The sequence below is a fragment of the Bolinopsis microptera genome, chromosome 13, assembly GCF_026151205.1.
Source record: "Bolinopsis microptera isolate Bmic1 chromosome 13, MBARI_Bmic_1.0, whole genome shotgun sequence".
NCBI lineage: Eukaryota > Metazoa > Ctenophora > Tentaculata > Lobata > Bolinopsidae > Bolinopsis > Bolinopsis microptera.
Genome location: NC_087084.1, coordinates 12,714,357 through 12,729,634, shown reverse-complemented (window position 1 = coordinate 12,729,634; position 15,278 = coordinate 12,714,357). Strand labels below are relative to the sequence as shown.

The following is a 15,278-nucleotide window of genomic DNA, read 5'->3' as shown; positions in this document are numbered from 1 at the left end:
CGGATAACTTTTATATTAGATAACCAGGAGAAAGTCTTGCAGAAAACGGCTCAAACGATAACTGATTTAGAAACCAGAAAAGCTGCAAATTTCGTAGCGGGATGTCTCCCTTTAGGCATGCAAATAAAATATATGGCTTGCCCTAACCATCGGGATCGACCACTTATAATAACGGCACCAGATTTTCAATCCGAGTATTACGACGGAAAAATAACTCCGAGATTCGTGGATAATACTTGGGAATTTGCTTGAGCACATTCATTAACCAGTTCCAAGTTTGAACATGGTGCACAACGGCGCACTTATCTCTTATTATATTAATTATTTACACTTATTTTATTATTTCAGCCCCTTTCCAGATAGAATGTGGCAGATATGATCACGTGACAGAGCAACAATACTATTCATGACGTGAAATAAGGAGTGATCTATGATAATTAACAACTAATTAGTTCGACTCCGGTGACAGGTGTCGGTTAGAATATAGCAGATAACTTTAAAATGAGAAGGGAGACTTTTGATTTCCTACAATCAGGTAGTACTGTAGTGACAGCTTACAGTTCTTATATATAACTATACAGTATACATTTCATATACCACTGTAGTATTGATCGTGTGATTTCACTGATTATGTGTTGTATTTAAATTAACTTGATCTCGGAATGGCTTTTTGATAATTGGTTTTTGATAACTGTTTCAAAAAATATACTTGGTTTTTCTTGACTTTGCAGCTTGTTAAATAATGAATGCTTTCTTTTTTAGGTGCACATTTTAACAATAGTCCAATACACGACTCACAACTTAGAAAACACATCAATAAATTATTTAAAGATGAAGCTGTTGGTGGTCCTCTCCGCTATTTTGCTCTGTGTGATTGCTACGGATTCTATCTCAGAGGAATCCGACAGGTACAGATATAATGCAAACCAATATAATGGTTATATTCATATCCGTCATCTGATTTGTCAATTTACTACTGAGGCGGCTTAATAAAACTAGCTAAATATTATGACTTGGTGCGATAAAGTCACGTGACACGACGTGACGTCACACCACCTGACAGAAAGTTGCTGATAACAACTAACCAGTAACCACAGTAACCATAGTAACCACACATAGTAACCATAGTCACCACACATAGTAACCATAGTAACCACACATAGTAACCACAGTAACCACACATAGTAACCATATGCATAGTAACCACACATAGTAACTATAGTAACCACACAGAGTATACGGCTACCCAGATGAAGCTACATTAGCTGAAGCTGATTCTATTGTTAACAATGAGGTTGCCTTCGAAATGAATACTGAGCCTATTAACATTGGTAAGTGTGTTATGTTATAATAAGATTGAAATAACCAACAAATTGATATATCGACTGTTTAGACTCTACTGATGAATAATATAGCTTGAAACTAGCTGGAGGGGGTAGTCCCCCAGCATAGCAAACCTGTGTTTCATATTTAAAATATTATAAGTTAAAAATAGTTGAATAACTCAGTTTAGCGGTTTCTGAATTACAACCTCCTTCAGAAGCGAGGACTACAGTGGGTGATGAACTAGTTGACCACGAAGATATTGATGAAATATCAGTCGCTGGAATGGGCAGGAAGTAAACAGAGATAATGAACACTAGCGATAACACGTGACATGTGACACATGACACGTGACACGTGATACGTGACACGTGACACATGACACGTGACACGTGACACATGACATGATAAAGAGATTATAGAGAATGACTGAAAGGTCTATTGTAGGGCCGAAATAAGGGCGGGCCTTTATTAATGCCAATTTTAAATGTATTCCTCGTCCATTTGATTATTTTTGAATTCAAATCGAATTTTGTCAACAAATTGCTGATCTTTCATTTTAATCTTTATTTCGCAGTAGGAATTTAATTTCCAACGATTACTAAATAACCCGCTTAATCCGAAAATTCTGATTTTGCCGCAGACTGCCGTGGCAAAATTCATAAACTCAAGCCTAACAATCTCACATTGACATAATTTATCTATACTTTATCACTTAACTAGCACAAATATAAAAGAACGAACCATCCTATTATTTACTATTTAGTATTTACTATTTTGCTACTTACTTGCTGACGGAGGGGCTGCTTCTACACCTACAGTAACCTGTAATGGAGCTTCTGTTTTTGCAGCTGTGCCCGGCATTGTCGCTCCCTGTGGGGTATATCATATTAGATATGACATATACAATGTAATTGTAATTTATAAGTTATATCTTGTGGATGTAAAGTATAATTTCGTTCCAAATCATTGGGAATTGCTTTCTCTTCACAGTTCCCGTTACAGCTAATACATTCTTTATTTTCATTAGAATCTTTGTTCAGTGCTGTATACTACTATACTACAAGGCTGTAATCTGTCCCATGGTAGCTGTCTGGTAATTAGTTACTAACCAGGTAACTGGTAATTACTTAGTAATCTGATAACTGGCTACTCATCAGGTTACTAATTTAGTAATCAGGCTGGTAACTTACTTCCGGCATGGGAATTGAAATCTTGTAGACTTTACGTTCTACAGGCTCTATTTTAGCGGGTGTGAATGTTATCTCCATTATCTCTAACAGTTGAGCTTATAGCCTAACAGATAGTCTGTTACAAAACTATATGGTGATAATTTACAAACTACACAAGAGAGAGTTATTTAAACTATGTTAATGATTTTAAAGTATGTAACAACTAACAGCCATGAGAAGAAACATAATAGTAAAATAGCTGATATTAACTACAAGGGGGAATTTAAATTAACACCCAATTATAGTGATCGGTCAATAATTATGTTGTACGTGCGATAGTATTATCATGATATTAGTACAGGTTGTACTACGCAACAAAACTGTTGAAAGTGACGAATATATAATATATATGTCCACATACTGTACATTATTAAATTAAATTTGGTGTAATTCAGCCAATTTCAGGAGGGGGGTCATAAGTATTTGAGAATTTTTGAATCTTAGAATTTGACCATTTTCGCCGGGAATACTCAAAAATTATTTTTGAATCTGAGAAATTCAGCATGGATTTCTCATTTTCTCAAAAATTGTCCGCTCAAAAATAGTGATATACCAAATAATTTTTCATATCAGTGCAATGTGGTCCAATTGATGGTCCAAAATACTCAAAATCAATTTCTGAGAATGAGATTTTCGCCTCTCCTGGAAACTTTTCTCAAAAATACTCAAAAATAATTTTTGAGAATGAGAATTTAGCCCTTTCGTCGGGACTCTAAATAATACTCATAACCCCCCCCCCCCCCCCCCCCCAAGTTGTAAATTATACCTCTGGCCCCCCCCCCCCCCCCTTCAGAGGTATATTTTACAACTTGACAACATTTTTGCGATGACTATCCCGTAAATGCTCCATAATTCAACAATCAATTCAATGTCACATGATATGTATGAAATAAAAACATCTAAAAAATAAACTTAAAACCTAGCAGATGACGGCTCACAGCAGTAACACAAGATAACAGTAAGTAATAAGAAGCTACAAAGGATTACTAGTGTGACATATTACAAGTGTGACATATTACAAGTGTGACACGTAACGAGCCCTTAAAAGTTCCCACATTGGATCCAGCTCTTGCCTCATCAGCCACACCCCCGCAAAAAGAGCAGGAGTCATCCTCTCTTAGTGAATATATTCACCAGAACTACGTAATTCATGCATGCCACAGTTTGAATATTTGATCCTCGCCAGTAGTATCCTAGCATTCCAAGCATTCCCGAAAAACTCCGTTTGTATTTGCTGAGGATGCCATGATGCAAGGGAGAAATCCTAGAAGTTCAGTAGCTACTGATAGTATGTGACTGACAAGATGCGGTGTAATATAGGAAATGCGGTGGAAGATGGGGGAATTCTCAGCAGGCTCGGTAATACATCTTGGTAATAACTTAACAGACAAGCTTGAAGGAATTTGTGCTCATATTTGAAAGAGGGACGCCACTCTATTTAGTATATGATCGCCATTCTTCTTCCAATAATTCCACGAAATCATTACAAACGCTAATATTTCAAATCTCTCTGATCCTCGTAAATCATTAGAGTATTATAGGTATACACTATCACAAGAAATTTAGATACTGGCAGAACTTAAGACAAATAGGTTTTAATTATAATGCTGTGGTAATGAAAATAAACTATTAAAATCATTAACAAGAACGGTCCGAAAACATAGTTTATTATTTACATTGGCTGTATAGTAGTAGGGTATAAGGCCGCGAAAACAACAGCACAAGCACTTTTAACACCCAATTAAAAAAAACGTAAACTTGCTGAATAAACGGTTTCCTGATTTATTGCACATATCATTTAATCAGCCGAGGGGAAGAGGTTTTCAAATGATTGCTGCTGATTTGGGGACACACTTGTACTTTGGAACCAGGCTCGAAAAGTAGCACTTGATGGTCTTGAATTGTGATGGCAATGTTAGTATACAATATACATGACTATAAAAATATGGCGAGAAATCAAATTGAGTAGGACTATCTCTGGGACTGTGGAGTGTGGATCGTGAAGATTCTTTATCCCACTCCAGTCGAGTAAACAAAATAACTTATAACTATATAATAAAAATGAAACTTATCAAGGCATCAGAGGCCCGTGCGTCAGCACTGTGGCTCTTATGAGTGGTTAGATTGCCCAATATCAAACTTCCAATATATTTTAACAAAAATTATGTTCAGGAATTAAGCTGGGAAACGTTTGATCCAAAAGACCCAATAAAGTACAAAATCTTCTATATCATGTCAGTGGCTGGTTGATTAATGTTCGTCACAGATATTTGATCCCCGCCAGTAGACGTATCCCCGCATTCCCGAAAAACTCCGTTTATATTTGCTGTGGATACCATGATACAAGGGAGAAATGCAACTTCAGTAGCTTCTGATAGCAGGATACGGAGTGACATCAGAATGCGACCTGTGCGTCAGTACTGCTGGTCGTATGGGAGATAAGATTACTCAATATCAAACTTCCAATACATTTTGGGAAGGAGAGTGTTCAGGAATTAGGCTGGGAAACGCTTTACCCAATAGACCCGATAGAAGAGTACAAACTTTCAACACTACATATATAGTAGTGTTGAAAGTTTTATATATATAAGTATAATTAATAATATAACAAATAATTAATATTTTCAACACTAGACAATAGTTAATATAACAAACAAATTGAGAATATGAGTAATGACATGACGTAGAAATGTCGATACGTGATTTATCTATTCACCTCATGTCAGTTAGAACATTTTCATCACTGAGTCTATTCAGAAAAAATCAGAAATTTTCTCGGAAGAATTATCAAATGAGACTCAATAAAACTACACGACTTAATCAGGTTTATCGATAACTGTACTACTTTACGAGATATATTCAAATGGTATGAAAGTCGGTGGTTTTTCGAAAAAAACACCATATTTTCGGAGTACCAAATTTTGGTCACCGTCATTATTTTTTCCCAAATTATTTTTCACGTATTTTCCTTAACTATGACATTATCGATTTACTAGATCAATATAGTAAGTTATAATTATTATTCATCAAACAAATGAACACTAGTATTCTATCATGAATTGCTTTAAAAATGATTTTGGACACGTTCCATTAAAAGTAAGCAAGCTCTGTCAACAAGACAAAACAAATAAAAACAGTGTGTTAACTGAGCTACACTAACCAGACTGGTGCTCTTCTTTTTTCGATCCCACGTGCCCATGAAGTCCCCCCAAGGTGACTCCAACGACCTCCGAGTAGGGATCATAATGTGACCTCTGTCGTTGGATATTACCTTTGTAGCTCCTCTCCTTGATACTGGACGCTGCAGGAGGATTTCTTGTTTGTATGTCAGTTTCACGTTAGGTTTACATAAGGAAGATCTTACTTTTCATAAATTACGAAACGCTGTCACCTCAAAATTCATATTGCACAAATATCAGTGATTTAACAAATATCAGTGATTTAACAAATATCAGTTATTTAACGGTCATTTAAAATTTAGAAAATCATGTCCTACCTCTCTAAAGTTGTCAGATATTTGGTAATTTTGCAGTCTATTACTGCTGTATGCATCTTCGTACTGGAATAGTGTTAGGTATTACATACAAATAAAGAGGACTGGTATTTTGGTAAAAAGGTTACATTTTTATTTGACAAAATTTTTCTCCATCGAGCAAGTTTGATTATTGTCCTAATCGCACTGCAAGGGAGTGATATTGTTGTTATTTACACCTGCAAAACACCACACCAGAAAGGAAAAAGGGCGATTAGTGAAAATAACAGTTCTTACTAAAAAAACTGCATTTCTATCATAAATAACACAAAGCTGTTTATCACACAACACTTACAATTAATTAATTGGTAAATTAAACAACACTTGCAGACCAAAACATTACCTGATTAGCACTGAAATGAAACGCCATCCCTAACAATTTCCCTAAGATAATATGATTAATTAATGTTATTTACTTAATTTCTTAATCAAAATCAGAAAATAAATTTTGTATTATACAATTGGTAACTATTTTGATCAGTTTATAATCATTACATAATATAATTAAATAAAATATATTTACTTTACTTTAGGTAAATGTGGTAGAGTTTTAGCTAAGGACTGCTTGAATCTATTAACTCATGTTTGAAAGTAAGTCAAAGTAGGTCAAGTTAGGTCAAGAATCCGAATTATCTCTATTGGGATAATTTAGAAGAGATTGTTGTAGCCAGAATTTTGAGATAGATATAAAATTTTTTGAGATAGATATAAAATTATATTGTTATTGTAATTCATCTAAATAATATCCAACTAAATTTTGGCGCTAGATGATAACATCAGACACTATACTATTATAAATATACTTTAATGGAGTGCTAGCAGCTAGCTGGTATATAATAGATGAGCTGGTAAAGTCGACCTGACCACACTGTCACTCTCATTGGCACAGTTGGTGAAAGGACCCAGGCGCAGTTAAGCTTTTATAAGCCCTGGTTGACTGCTCAGAGTGGCGACGGGTTCATCATTATTGATCAAAGTATATTCAAAAATCTGATAATATTGCTACACTCAAGTTAAATGGTCTCAGGCCGAGACCAACATTGAAAACATTGTTATCGAAAGCTGCAAGCTTATTATTGTGTGATTCCACTTTGACCCATTATTATGCAGTCACCTTCAGGCGGTGTCGATGGTCATGTGAAAATCTTTATTGACAGGCTGTGCCCTTACCATATAAGTATTAAGTAAATCGAACCATTGCCTGATGTCAATCTGAGTGCTACATTAGTGAGACGTGCATGCACACGCATATTTGTGTCCAATAGTACAGGGTGGCCCATAAGTGACTACCCACACGCAACCTCTTAATAACTCACGTAATTAGTCTCCAAATTGCACCAAAATTTCAGAGATTATAGATATGGGTCAAACTTAGATTTCCTGAAAGTTTCGTAAGCCACGCCCAATTACAGTGGGCGTGGCGTGACACTCCCTCTTTTTCACTATTGTCTTCATAAAATGAGAACGCTTTAAGCTAAGAACTCCAAATTTTTTGCACACATTTGGCTTGATAATTTAAAACCTTTCCCAAAGTTCCAAGTTCATTGTTCAAAATTTGGCTGAGTTATGACCATTTCAAAATTCATCGGATACGTGATCCGAGCACTCAGTCAGTGATCTCTGCACTCAATCAGTGATCTCGTCACCCAATCTGATCAAGAGTAAGGTGTTAGCGTGTATTAATGAGGTTTGCATTAGGCTTTACCAACCATACTGAGGAGATAACGACCTGATCATGATTGATTGGATACCGATAATGACTTTGCTAGACAGGAAAACACCAAATTCCTCGTAAAAGTAAGGTCCTAGGATTCCACGAGAACTGATGGGGCACCAGATCGTGACTTTTTCAGGAAAATCAGGAATCACGGTCTAAAAGTTGGTGTTTCTTTGTGATCCGATAGGCCCGGTTAGAAAGATCTCGCTTTAGGATTCGTTGAAGGGATGTTCTGCTGAGGTCTAAGGCAGGAGCTCGTTTTCGGGTGCCAATTTTAGGTGTATCCATCACGTCACAAACAACTATGGTGATGTTTTCTTGTATTTTATGAGTTATTTAGTTACATAAATTAAACTTTCGCGTTATGTAAAAATATATTTTATCTTTAGTTGATGTGAACGGTACACCCGTGTGTAACCTACTTAAATGGTTTTTGTGTTTGTGAGGTGGAGCGAGTGTAGAGTGTAATGATTGGCTGAACCTGTTTCTTTCACATGGTGTTCATATGTTGTGATCGACAGGTGTAAAGTGTAAAATCCTATAAATGGTGAGCCTTTTAGACTACATAGATATTATAGTGGCACAACAACTTAAAGTGCACAGGTGTGCCACGAAAACACTTCAGGTCACTACAAAACCTGAAAAATCAATCCACAATTACGAACATATGTAATTTCATTATGCATAAATTATAATGACTTGCAAAATGCAGCGATTTCATTGAACGAGAGCAACTGTATCATGAGGTTAATTGCTTTTGGCAACGTTTGACCACGACAGATCACAAATGGCTACAAATGACAGCGTTTGATCGAAAACCTGGTTTCAGCCCCCCCCCCCCCTGTGTGGACAAAAGGAGCTTTAAAATGCGACAATAACACTGAAAGAATGCTCGTATAGGGTATTGTAGTGAAAGTATAGTATTTTGTATTTGCTTCAGCGCTCGATTTTAAGTTTTGTATTGGAATTTTGAGTTAGGCCGTTTTAATACTTTCAACACTACTATATAACAAATAATTTGAGGATGTGCAATGATATGGATGTACCAATGAGTCACTAAAACGTTACGGCATCGGGGGCACCATGGAGGATCGGAGGGCGCTAAATCAGAAGACTTGCTTCCGGCCCTGTTAAGGAGTTGAGTACCCGCCACACCTGTTGTCTCTGTAACTACACCAACCACACCATATTTACATACTGACCACATCATCTCCTTGGGACTCATTGGTACATCTGATGTTGTTGCTTTCCCTCAGATTATTGTTAGTACTAGTGTTGAGTCTTAACAACATTGGGCATTATATATACAATATACATTTAAAACATTTATTTTACAAATTATAGTCTTACAAATTTGAACCATAATAACCTTTTTATTCAATTGTATTTTTTGATCAATTTATACCTAAATTAATGTCAATTATGACAATTGATTACATTCCAATTTTTAACACATCCCATCAGGCACTCAAACAATCATCTTTACCAATCACTACTTCACAACTGTCCTGTTGTGTTCGTCCGTAAATTAACTAGCCCTGTGATTGTATTACTCAAATAACAACTATTGTTCTTCCCTTACAATTCTGATTCAACTTTTTCTCAACAGAGATCTCTTGTGTGGCGATTCTGCTCTTCTTATTTTCAGGTCGGTTGCGGGTCGGACGTGACAGTGCCCTCTGGTCAGCCTGGTGCCCCTATCGCCTTTCTACGCCATGCCCAACAAAGCTATCAACAAACAACGAACAAGCCTCGGAGGAATTCCATCTAAAGTACAGGACAAGAAGAAGGAGAAGAAGAACACCAAGAAGCCCTCCCCAGCAAATCCTAAGAACTGTCCATGTGGCCAGCACGACCAAGACTCCTGGGTTCTTTCTTGTACTAATTGCACCCAAGAATGGCACAGCAACTGTTCCAACCTAAAGGGTATTACAAATACTTTTGTTAAACAGCTTATCGACTGGATGTGTCCCTTTTGCTTCAGTCCACCGGGTGTTGAAGCCCGCAACAACACACAAACGGACAGTCTGATTCTGAGAATATCCAACTTGTCAGATGACAATGCTTTGCTTACGAAGCAGATAACCTCTCTCGAGGATAGACTAACTTCTCTGATTGCAGACACCGACAGGATTAGTAGCAGCTACAATCAGATTGCTGAGAGAGTGGTGGCCTTATCAGAAATAAGCACAGGTCTCACGCACTTAAATCTGCAACAAGATAAGACCAATTCAACGCTGAAGGCCTTATCAGTAAAACTCGAGAGCATATCAACCACGGCCACCCCACAACCAGAACATGTTGCCACGCCTCCTCCCCGTCCAGAGCATCTAGTGTTTGAGCCCCCTGCAGTCCCATCCGGTATGGTCCCGGCAACAATGATCAACGATTTTATTAATGAACAGGCTGCACAGACCATCGTTGACTTCCTAACAGCCACTGAATTTAATGATGAGAATGGTCACTCAGTGAAATCGTTTGGCCATCCATATTCTTATGTAGGGTCAAAAGCGACCACCAGTCCGCCCACCATTCCTGAAGCCTTGCAACCCTTAGTGGAGTCGATCAATAAGATGCAGGCTGATGAGTTCTACAAGATCTATCCCGAGCTGAAGAAGAAAGGAGCAGCACCAGTTATCAACTCCTGCTTGGTCAATCGATACGTTGGTCAGGAGAGCTTTCTTCCAGAACACTCAGATAATGAGATCACTATCCACCCCGAATCGTCAATTTTTACGATCACAGTGGGTGAATCTTGTGAGATCTTGTTTGCTGAGAAAAGCTCTAAGACTGACAGTCTCAAGTTAGACTGCAGCCACAGATCAATGTACCGAATGACTCGGCGGTCACAGGACTTCTTCTCTCATCGTATAGAGAAGGGTTCTGTGAAAAAAGGAGTTCGATACAGCCTGACCTTTCGATCAGTCAGTTGGAAGAATCGAAACTCCACATGTATCGTTGGCGACTCTAATACTGGCCACCTAGCCTTTGGAACTGGTAAACTGAACTCGTTTGGTGAGCTGATGCCGGGTCAACGGTTCTGGGCCGCTACAATGGAAGACATCAAGCCTGAGTGGTGCTGTGGCTACAACAACATCGTAGTATCTTGTGGTATCAACAATCTGAAAAAGAATGATGTGAGAAGTCAGGAGGACATTGATCGACTGTTCCTGCAGTATAAGTTGAAAATTAACGAAATTAGACAGTTCAATAGTAGTACTAATATTTTCATTGTTCCTATACTGCCTACTAAGTCTAACGAGCTTAATAAGAAAGCTTTGTATTTTAACTCACGTATATTCCGTGATTTGGATCAGCCTGGTTTGGGTGTATCACATGTCCGCGGTCTCGATGACTTCTTAGATCGCAACATGTTGCTGTCTGAGAGGCTGTCGAAGAAACTTGATAACCGCGGTAGACTTGATTTGTTGCACTTAAATGAGGTTGGTGTTAAACGATTTGCAGCTATTATTAAGAAAGCTATATTCAACAGGTTAAATAGAGGAGCTGAAAAGAGAAGGAGGACCCGAACCCCTAGCAGAACACAGAACGTGCTAACATCATCGCAAGTTGCAAGCTTACCTAGTCCTGATGGTCGTCAGGAATGATCAACAAAATTTTGAGAGAAAACTGTAACCATTGTCTGAAAAACGTTTACATAGGTCAGCCGATGTTTGAGTGCAGTAGATGTAATTGTATTGCCCACTCAAAGTGTTTTTCGCAATCAAAAGCACAAATTATTAATGACAACTTCTACTGCTTTTCGTGCAAAGATAAAATAGTACACAAGTATAATCCCTTCAAACACTTTGTAGATGACACAACCTCACCAGATGCACATGACGAAACATATAAAATATCCTCAATCTTAGACAAATGCCAAGCTTATTCTGCTAATAAAATCAACTCATCGCATGGAGAAAATCTTTAAAAGTTTTCCAGCTCCTACTTTCTTAACATTGATGGCAATAAAAGCAATTTTGATAGTCTATTAACTGAACTGCACCGCATTAACCAAAACTTCACCGTAATAGGTTTATCAGAAACTAACATAGGTCCTGATGAAAGCACCGTGTATTCAATTCCTAACTACAATAGTTTTTACCAGAATACTGTAGGTAATAAATCCAAAGGAACTGGTGTAGCATTATATGTTCAAGATAGACTTAGCAGTATTGTGAACGAACTTGCGTCAGACGTTACCGAGAATTTAGAATCACTCTTCGTAACTAGTCGTAAAAACTCAGAAGAAGTAACTTTTGGGGTTATTTACCGACCACCCAGCGGTAATTTTGCAAGCTTCCTGACAGAACTATCTAGAATACTCCAGATATTGCCTAAAAAATCTGCGTATATAATGGGAGATTTTAACGTCAACCTCCATGTTAATAGTAAAGAAGTTAGCAATCTCGAGGAGATAATGTTTAGTGCCGGTTTCTCGCCTCTTATATCAACACACACGCACGAGAAGCCGGGATGTAATCAAACGTGTATTGACAACATTTACACAAATGATATAAACAAGGTTGTTGCCTCAGGTACAGTATCTGACAGAATCTCGCATCATCTGCCAGTTTTTCATATTTTTGAAGACCTAGCTGTAACTAACTCTGAACCTCAAGTTAAACATACCCAATATTATGATTACAGTGAATCCAACGTTCGAGTCCTTGTTTCATCCTTAAACCAACATTTCTCTGAGCACCCACCAAAAAACTTTATTGAATTTCACGACACATTCAAAACGAATCTAGACAAATCATGTAAACTCAGTAAACCTAAAGTCTCCAAAAGAACGCCAATGACAAATCCGTGGATAACAGGAGGATTAATCGCGTCTATAAATAAAAAACATGAGCTGCACGACCACTGGCATAAAGCGAAGAGAGAAAAATGTTTGCATAATCCAGGTAAACTTTGTCGTGAGATCAAGGAAGCCTGTCACTGCAATCCTTGTAATGATGCCAGGGAAAAGCATGCTAATTTTACTGACAAACGTAGGAGAGTTAAACACGTAATAAGGCTAGCTCAACGCCTCTACACGTGCAACAAAATTGAGGAGTGTCAGGGTGACAGTAAAAAAACCTGGCAGTTAATTAATAAAGTGCGAGGAAAGCAAAATAAGCAAATGAAACCGTCATTCATGATAAACAATGAGCGTGTTATTTGTCAACGAGTTATTGCTCATGAATTTAACAAGTACTTTGTGTCAATCGCCTCCAATCTGAACGAGGTCTATGAGAGGAGGATTGATGAAGATCCTATAATTGCTAAATCATTCACTGACTACTTGCCACAGTCCTGTCCGTCAAGTATTTATCTTAAGATTGACTTCTCGTCCCCAATTGCACTTGTTAAAGGTCGCATTAAAACTATGCTACTCAATGCTCAAAAAGCTGGAAACACTGATGAATGGTCAGAACTCAACTTTGATGGAAATGACATGTGCATATAATTAAGAACACACAAACTAGTCCATATAGATTTCATACTACACACACAAAATAACACACACAATACACACCACAGTCAAACATAGAAACTATATATTCACACATATAACACAAAACACTGATCAGCTCATCCGCTTTACACTAGTGTCTGGACTTGTCTGGAGTGTTCGTCTGGAACGTGGGACGGACTCACAAATATATTGTGTAAACGTAGCGCGCGAAACTTAAATATTGTATAACTCTATCATTTCATTACCCAGCGTGATTTACCGCGCCAGAATAATGAAATGAAGCCGCGCTATATCCGTGAACCTAGCTACAGTGACTTATATTTTATATTTTGTATCTCTTACTACGTAACGCGAAATTAAGTTGTATCACACTCCCGGTTTTGGACCCCAATGTTAACCTTGCAGCAACTGTGTCAGCCCAATATACTCTAGAAGTATGATCACACTTATTTTAATGAACAAAAGACCCATAATTAATATAATCAGATACTCGTCAACAGCAGCAGTTTCCTTACGTGTGATGTGTTGTCCTTCTCCTTTCTGTGTCCCCGTCGTTTTGTTTTGTGAAATGTATTGTAGTAGTGTTTTAATATTTAAATCGAACGCAACTCAATAGTCAATAGTTAATAATAACAAACACAAATACTATTTTAAATAATTGATTAATATCGATTTATATACGAACCAAACATTAATTAATCTTTAATAACCTTTTATATATGTGTTAAACGATCCAGGGCATATCTAAAATTCGATAATGAACTTCATATATTATTAGTGCCGCGTGCTGATAAATATTCTGGGAATCAATCCACCCAATCGTGGCGATAACATATTTTTGTGCTTGGCCGGTTTTAGGTTTGAGTTTGTGCCCCAAAAGTGGTAAATCGGGTGCTAGTAAAGCTCTTGCAGGCAACTGGCTCCTTTTGCCAACTGCTTTTGGTTTAAGCGCTGACTCACATTTGGAACTGGCACTGGTATAATTGTAATATCCTACGAAGTCAGCATGCTATATTATTTTGCAAAACTCGTTTAATATCTTGACAATATTTAAAGTTTATGGTTTTAGGTTTAGACGCGGCGCACGCACCGCTTATATGTTATAGCTCATTCAGCTTCTGTTTTCAGCGCTGTGTTGCTACACACTGTATAGCATGTGGGTCAAGCGCGGTGCCGCGCCTAAACAGCAAAAGAGTTATTTATTTTAAAATTTATTTTTGTATCTCAAAAATGATGTAAAGTTTTTAATATGACGAAGAATTAAAGCTATTTCCGTACAGCCTAAGTGCTAAGCATGCTCGTTAGAAAAACTATGAACAATGAACATAACATGCTAGCTTTTTTTATTTTGTAAGTCGCGTCGGCTGACATCTTGGGTTGTACTGGATGTAACAAGTTTATTATCGGATGTCTACTTATATTTATTATGATATTATTATTATATTCATTGTAATGGCAATAAAATTTAAATTTTGTTTTACTTAAATTTTGTTTTACTTACTGAATGTACAAGCTCTGAAATAATACAAATTATAAGTGAATTTAATAACGGTAAAGCTAGCGACATACCGGCACATGTAATGAAGCAGTGTAGTCAAACTATATCAGAACATCTTGCCAGAATTTATAACAACTGCATGAATGAAGGTGTCTTCCCTGATCAACTGAAAACGGGTAAGATAACCCCGATATATATAAAAAAGAAGATGAGGAATTACTAGAGAATTACAGGCCAGTATCAACATTACCAGTATTTGGTAAAATATTTGAAAAAATTATTTACAGTAGATTATACAACTTTTTCTTATCTCGAGGAATAAAATTCGAAAATCAGTTCGGCTTTAGAAAAAACCACTCGACAAGTCATGCTCTTAACTACTCCGTAAATCACGTCGAAGAAAAACGGAATAATAAAAACCACGTATTAGGAATATTTATCGATCTCTCTAAAGCATTTGATACCTTACCATTTGATATGCTACTTAAGAAACTTAGTAATTACGGAGTTAG

The 15,278-nt window shown here is 37.2% G+C and overlaps 2 protein-coding genes and 1 long non-coding RNA gene across 3 annotated transcripts in view; 1 reads left to right on the top strand and 2 right to left on the bottom strand.

Annotated features, from left to right (window-relative positions):
• Positions 1–2,111: 2,111 nt before the first annotated feature.
• Positions 2,112–6,490, bottom strand: LOC134825260 (protein Flattop homolog; the record flags this gene model as incomplete). The annotated part of the gene is given in 4 exon segments (XM_063837412.1): positions 2,112–2,196; positions 5,716–5,856; positions 6,052–6,114; positions 6,431–6,490. Coding segments are annotated over 4 exon segments (316 nt in total), but the record flags the coding sequence as incomplete, so codon positions are not given.
• Positions 6,491–8,801: 2,311 nt separating this feature from the next.
• The window catches only part of LOC134824799 (E3 ubiquitin-protein ligase TRIP12-like), a 105,735-nt gene continuing 99,258 nt past the window's right edge, over positions 8,802–15,278 (top strand). Inside the window, exon 1 of the mRNA XM_063836775.1 lies at positions 8,802–8,827. The gene's annotated coding sequence lies outside the window, so the exon portion shown is untranslated. The remainder of the gene's footprint in view (positions 8,828–15,278) is intronic.
• LOC134825275 (uncharacterized) lies at positions 9,779–11,407 on the bottom strand. Its single transcript, XR_010161527.1, has 3 exons — positions 11,387–11,407; positions 11,099–11,237; positions 9,779–10,926 (listed from the first exon to the last, which is right to left on the bottom strand). It is a non-coding gene; the product is annotated as an uncharacterized LOC134825275 (long non-coding RNA).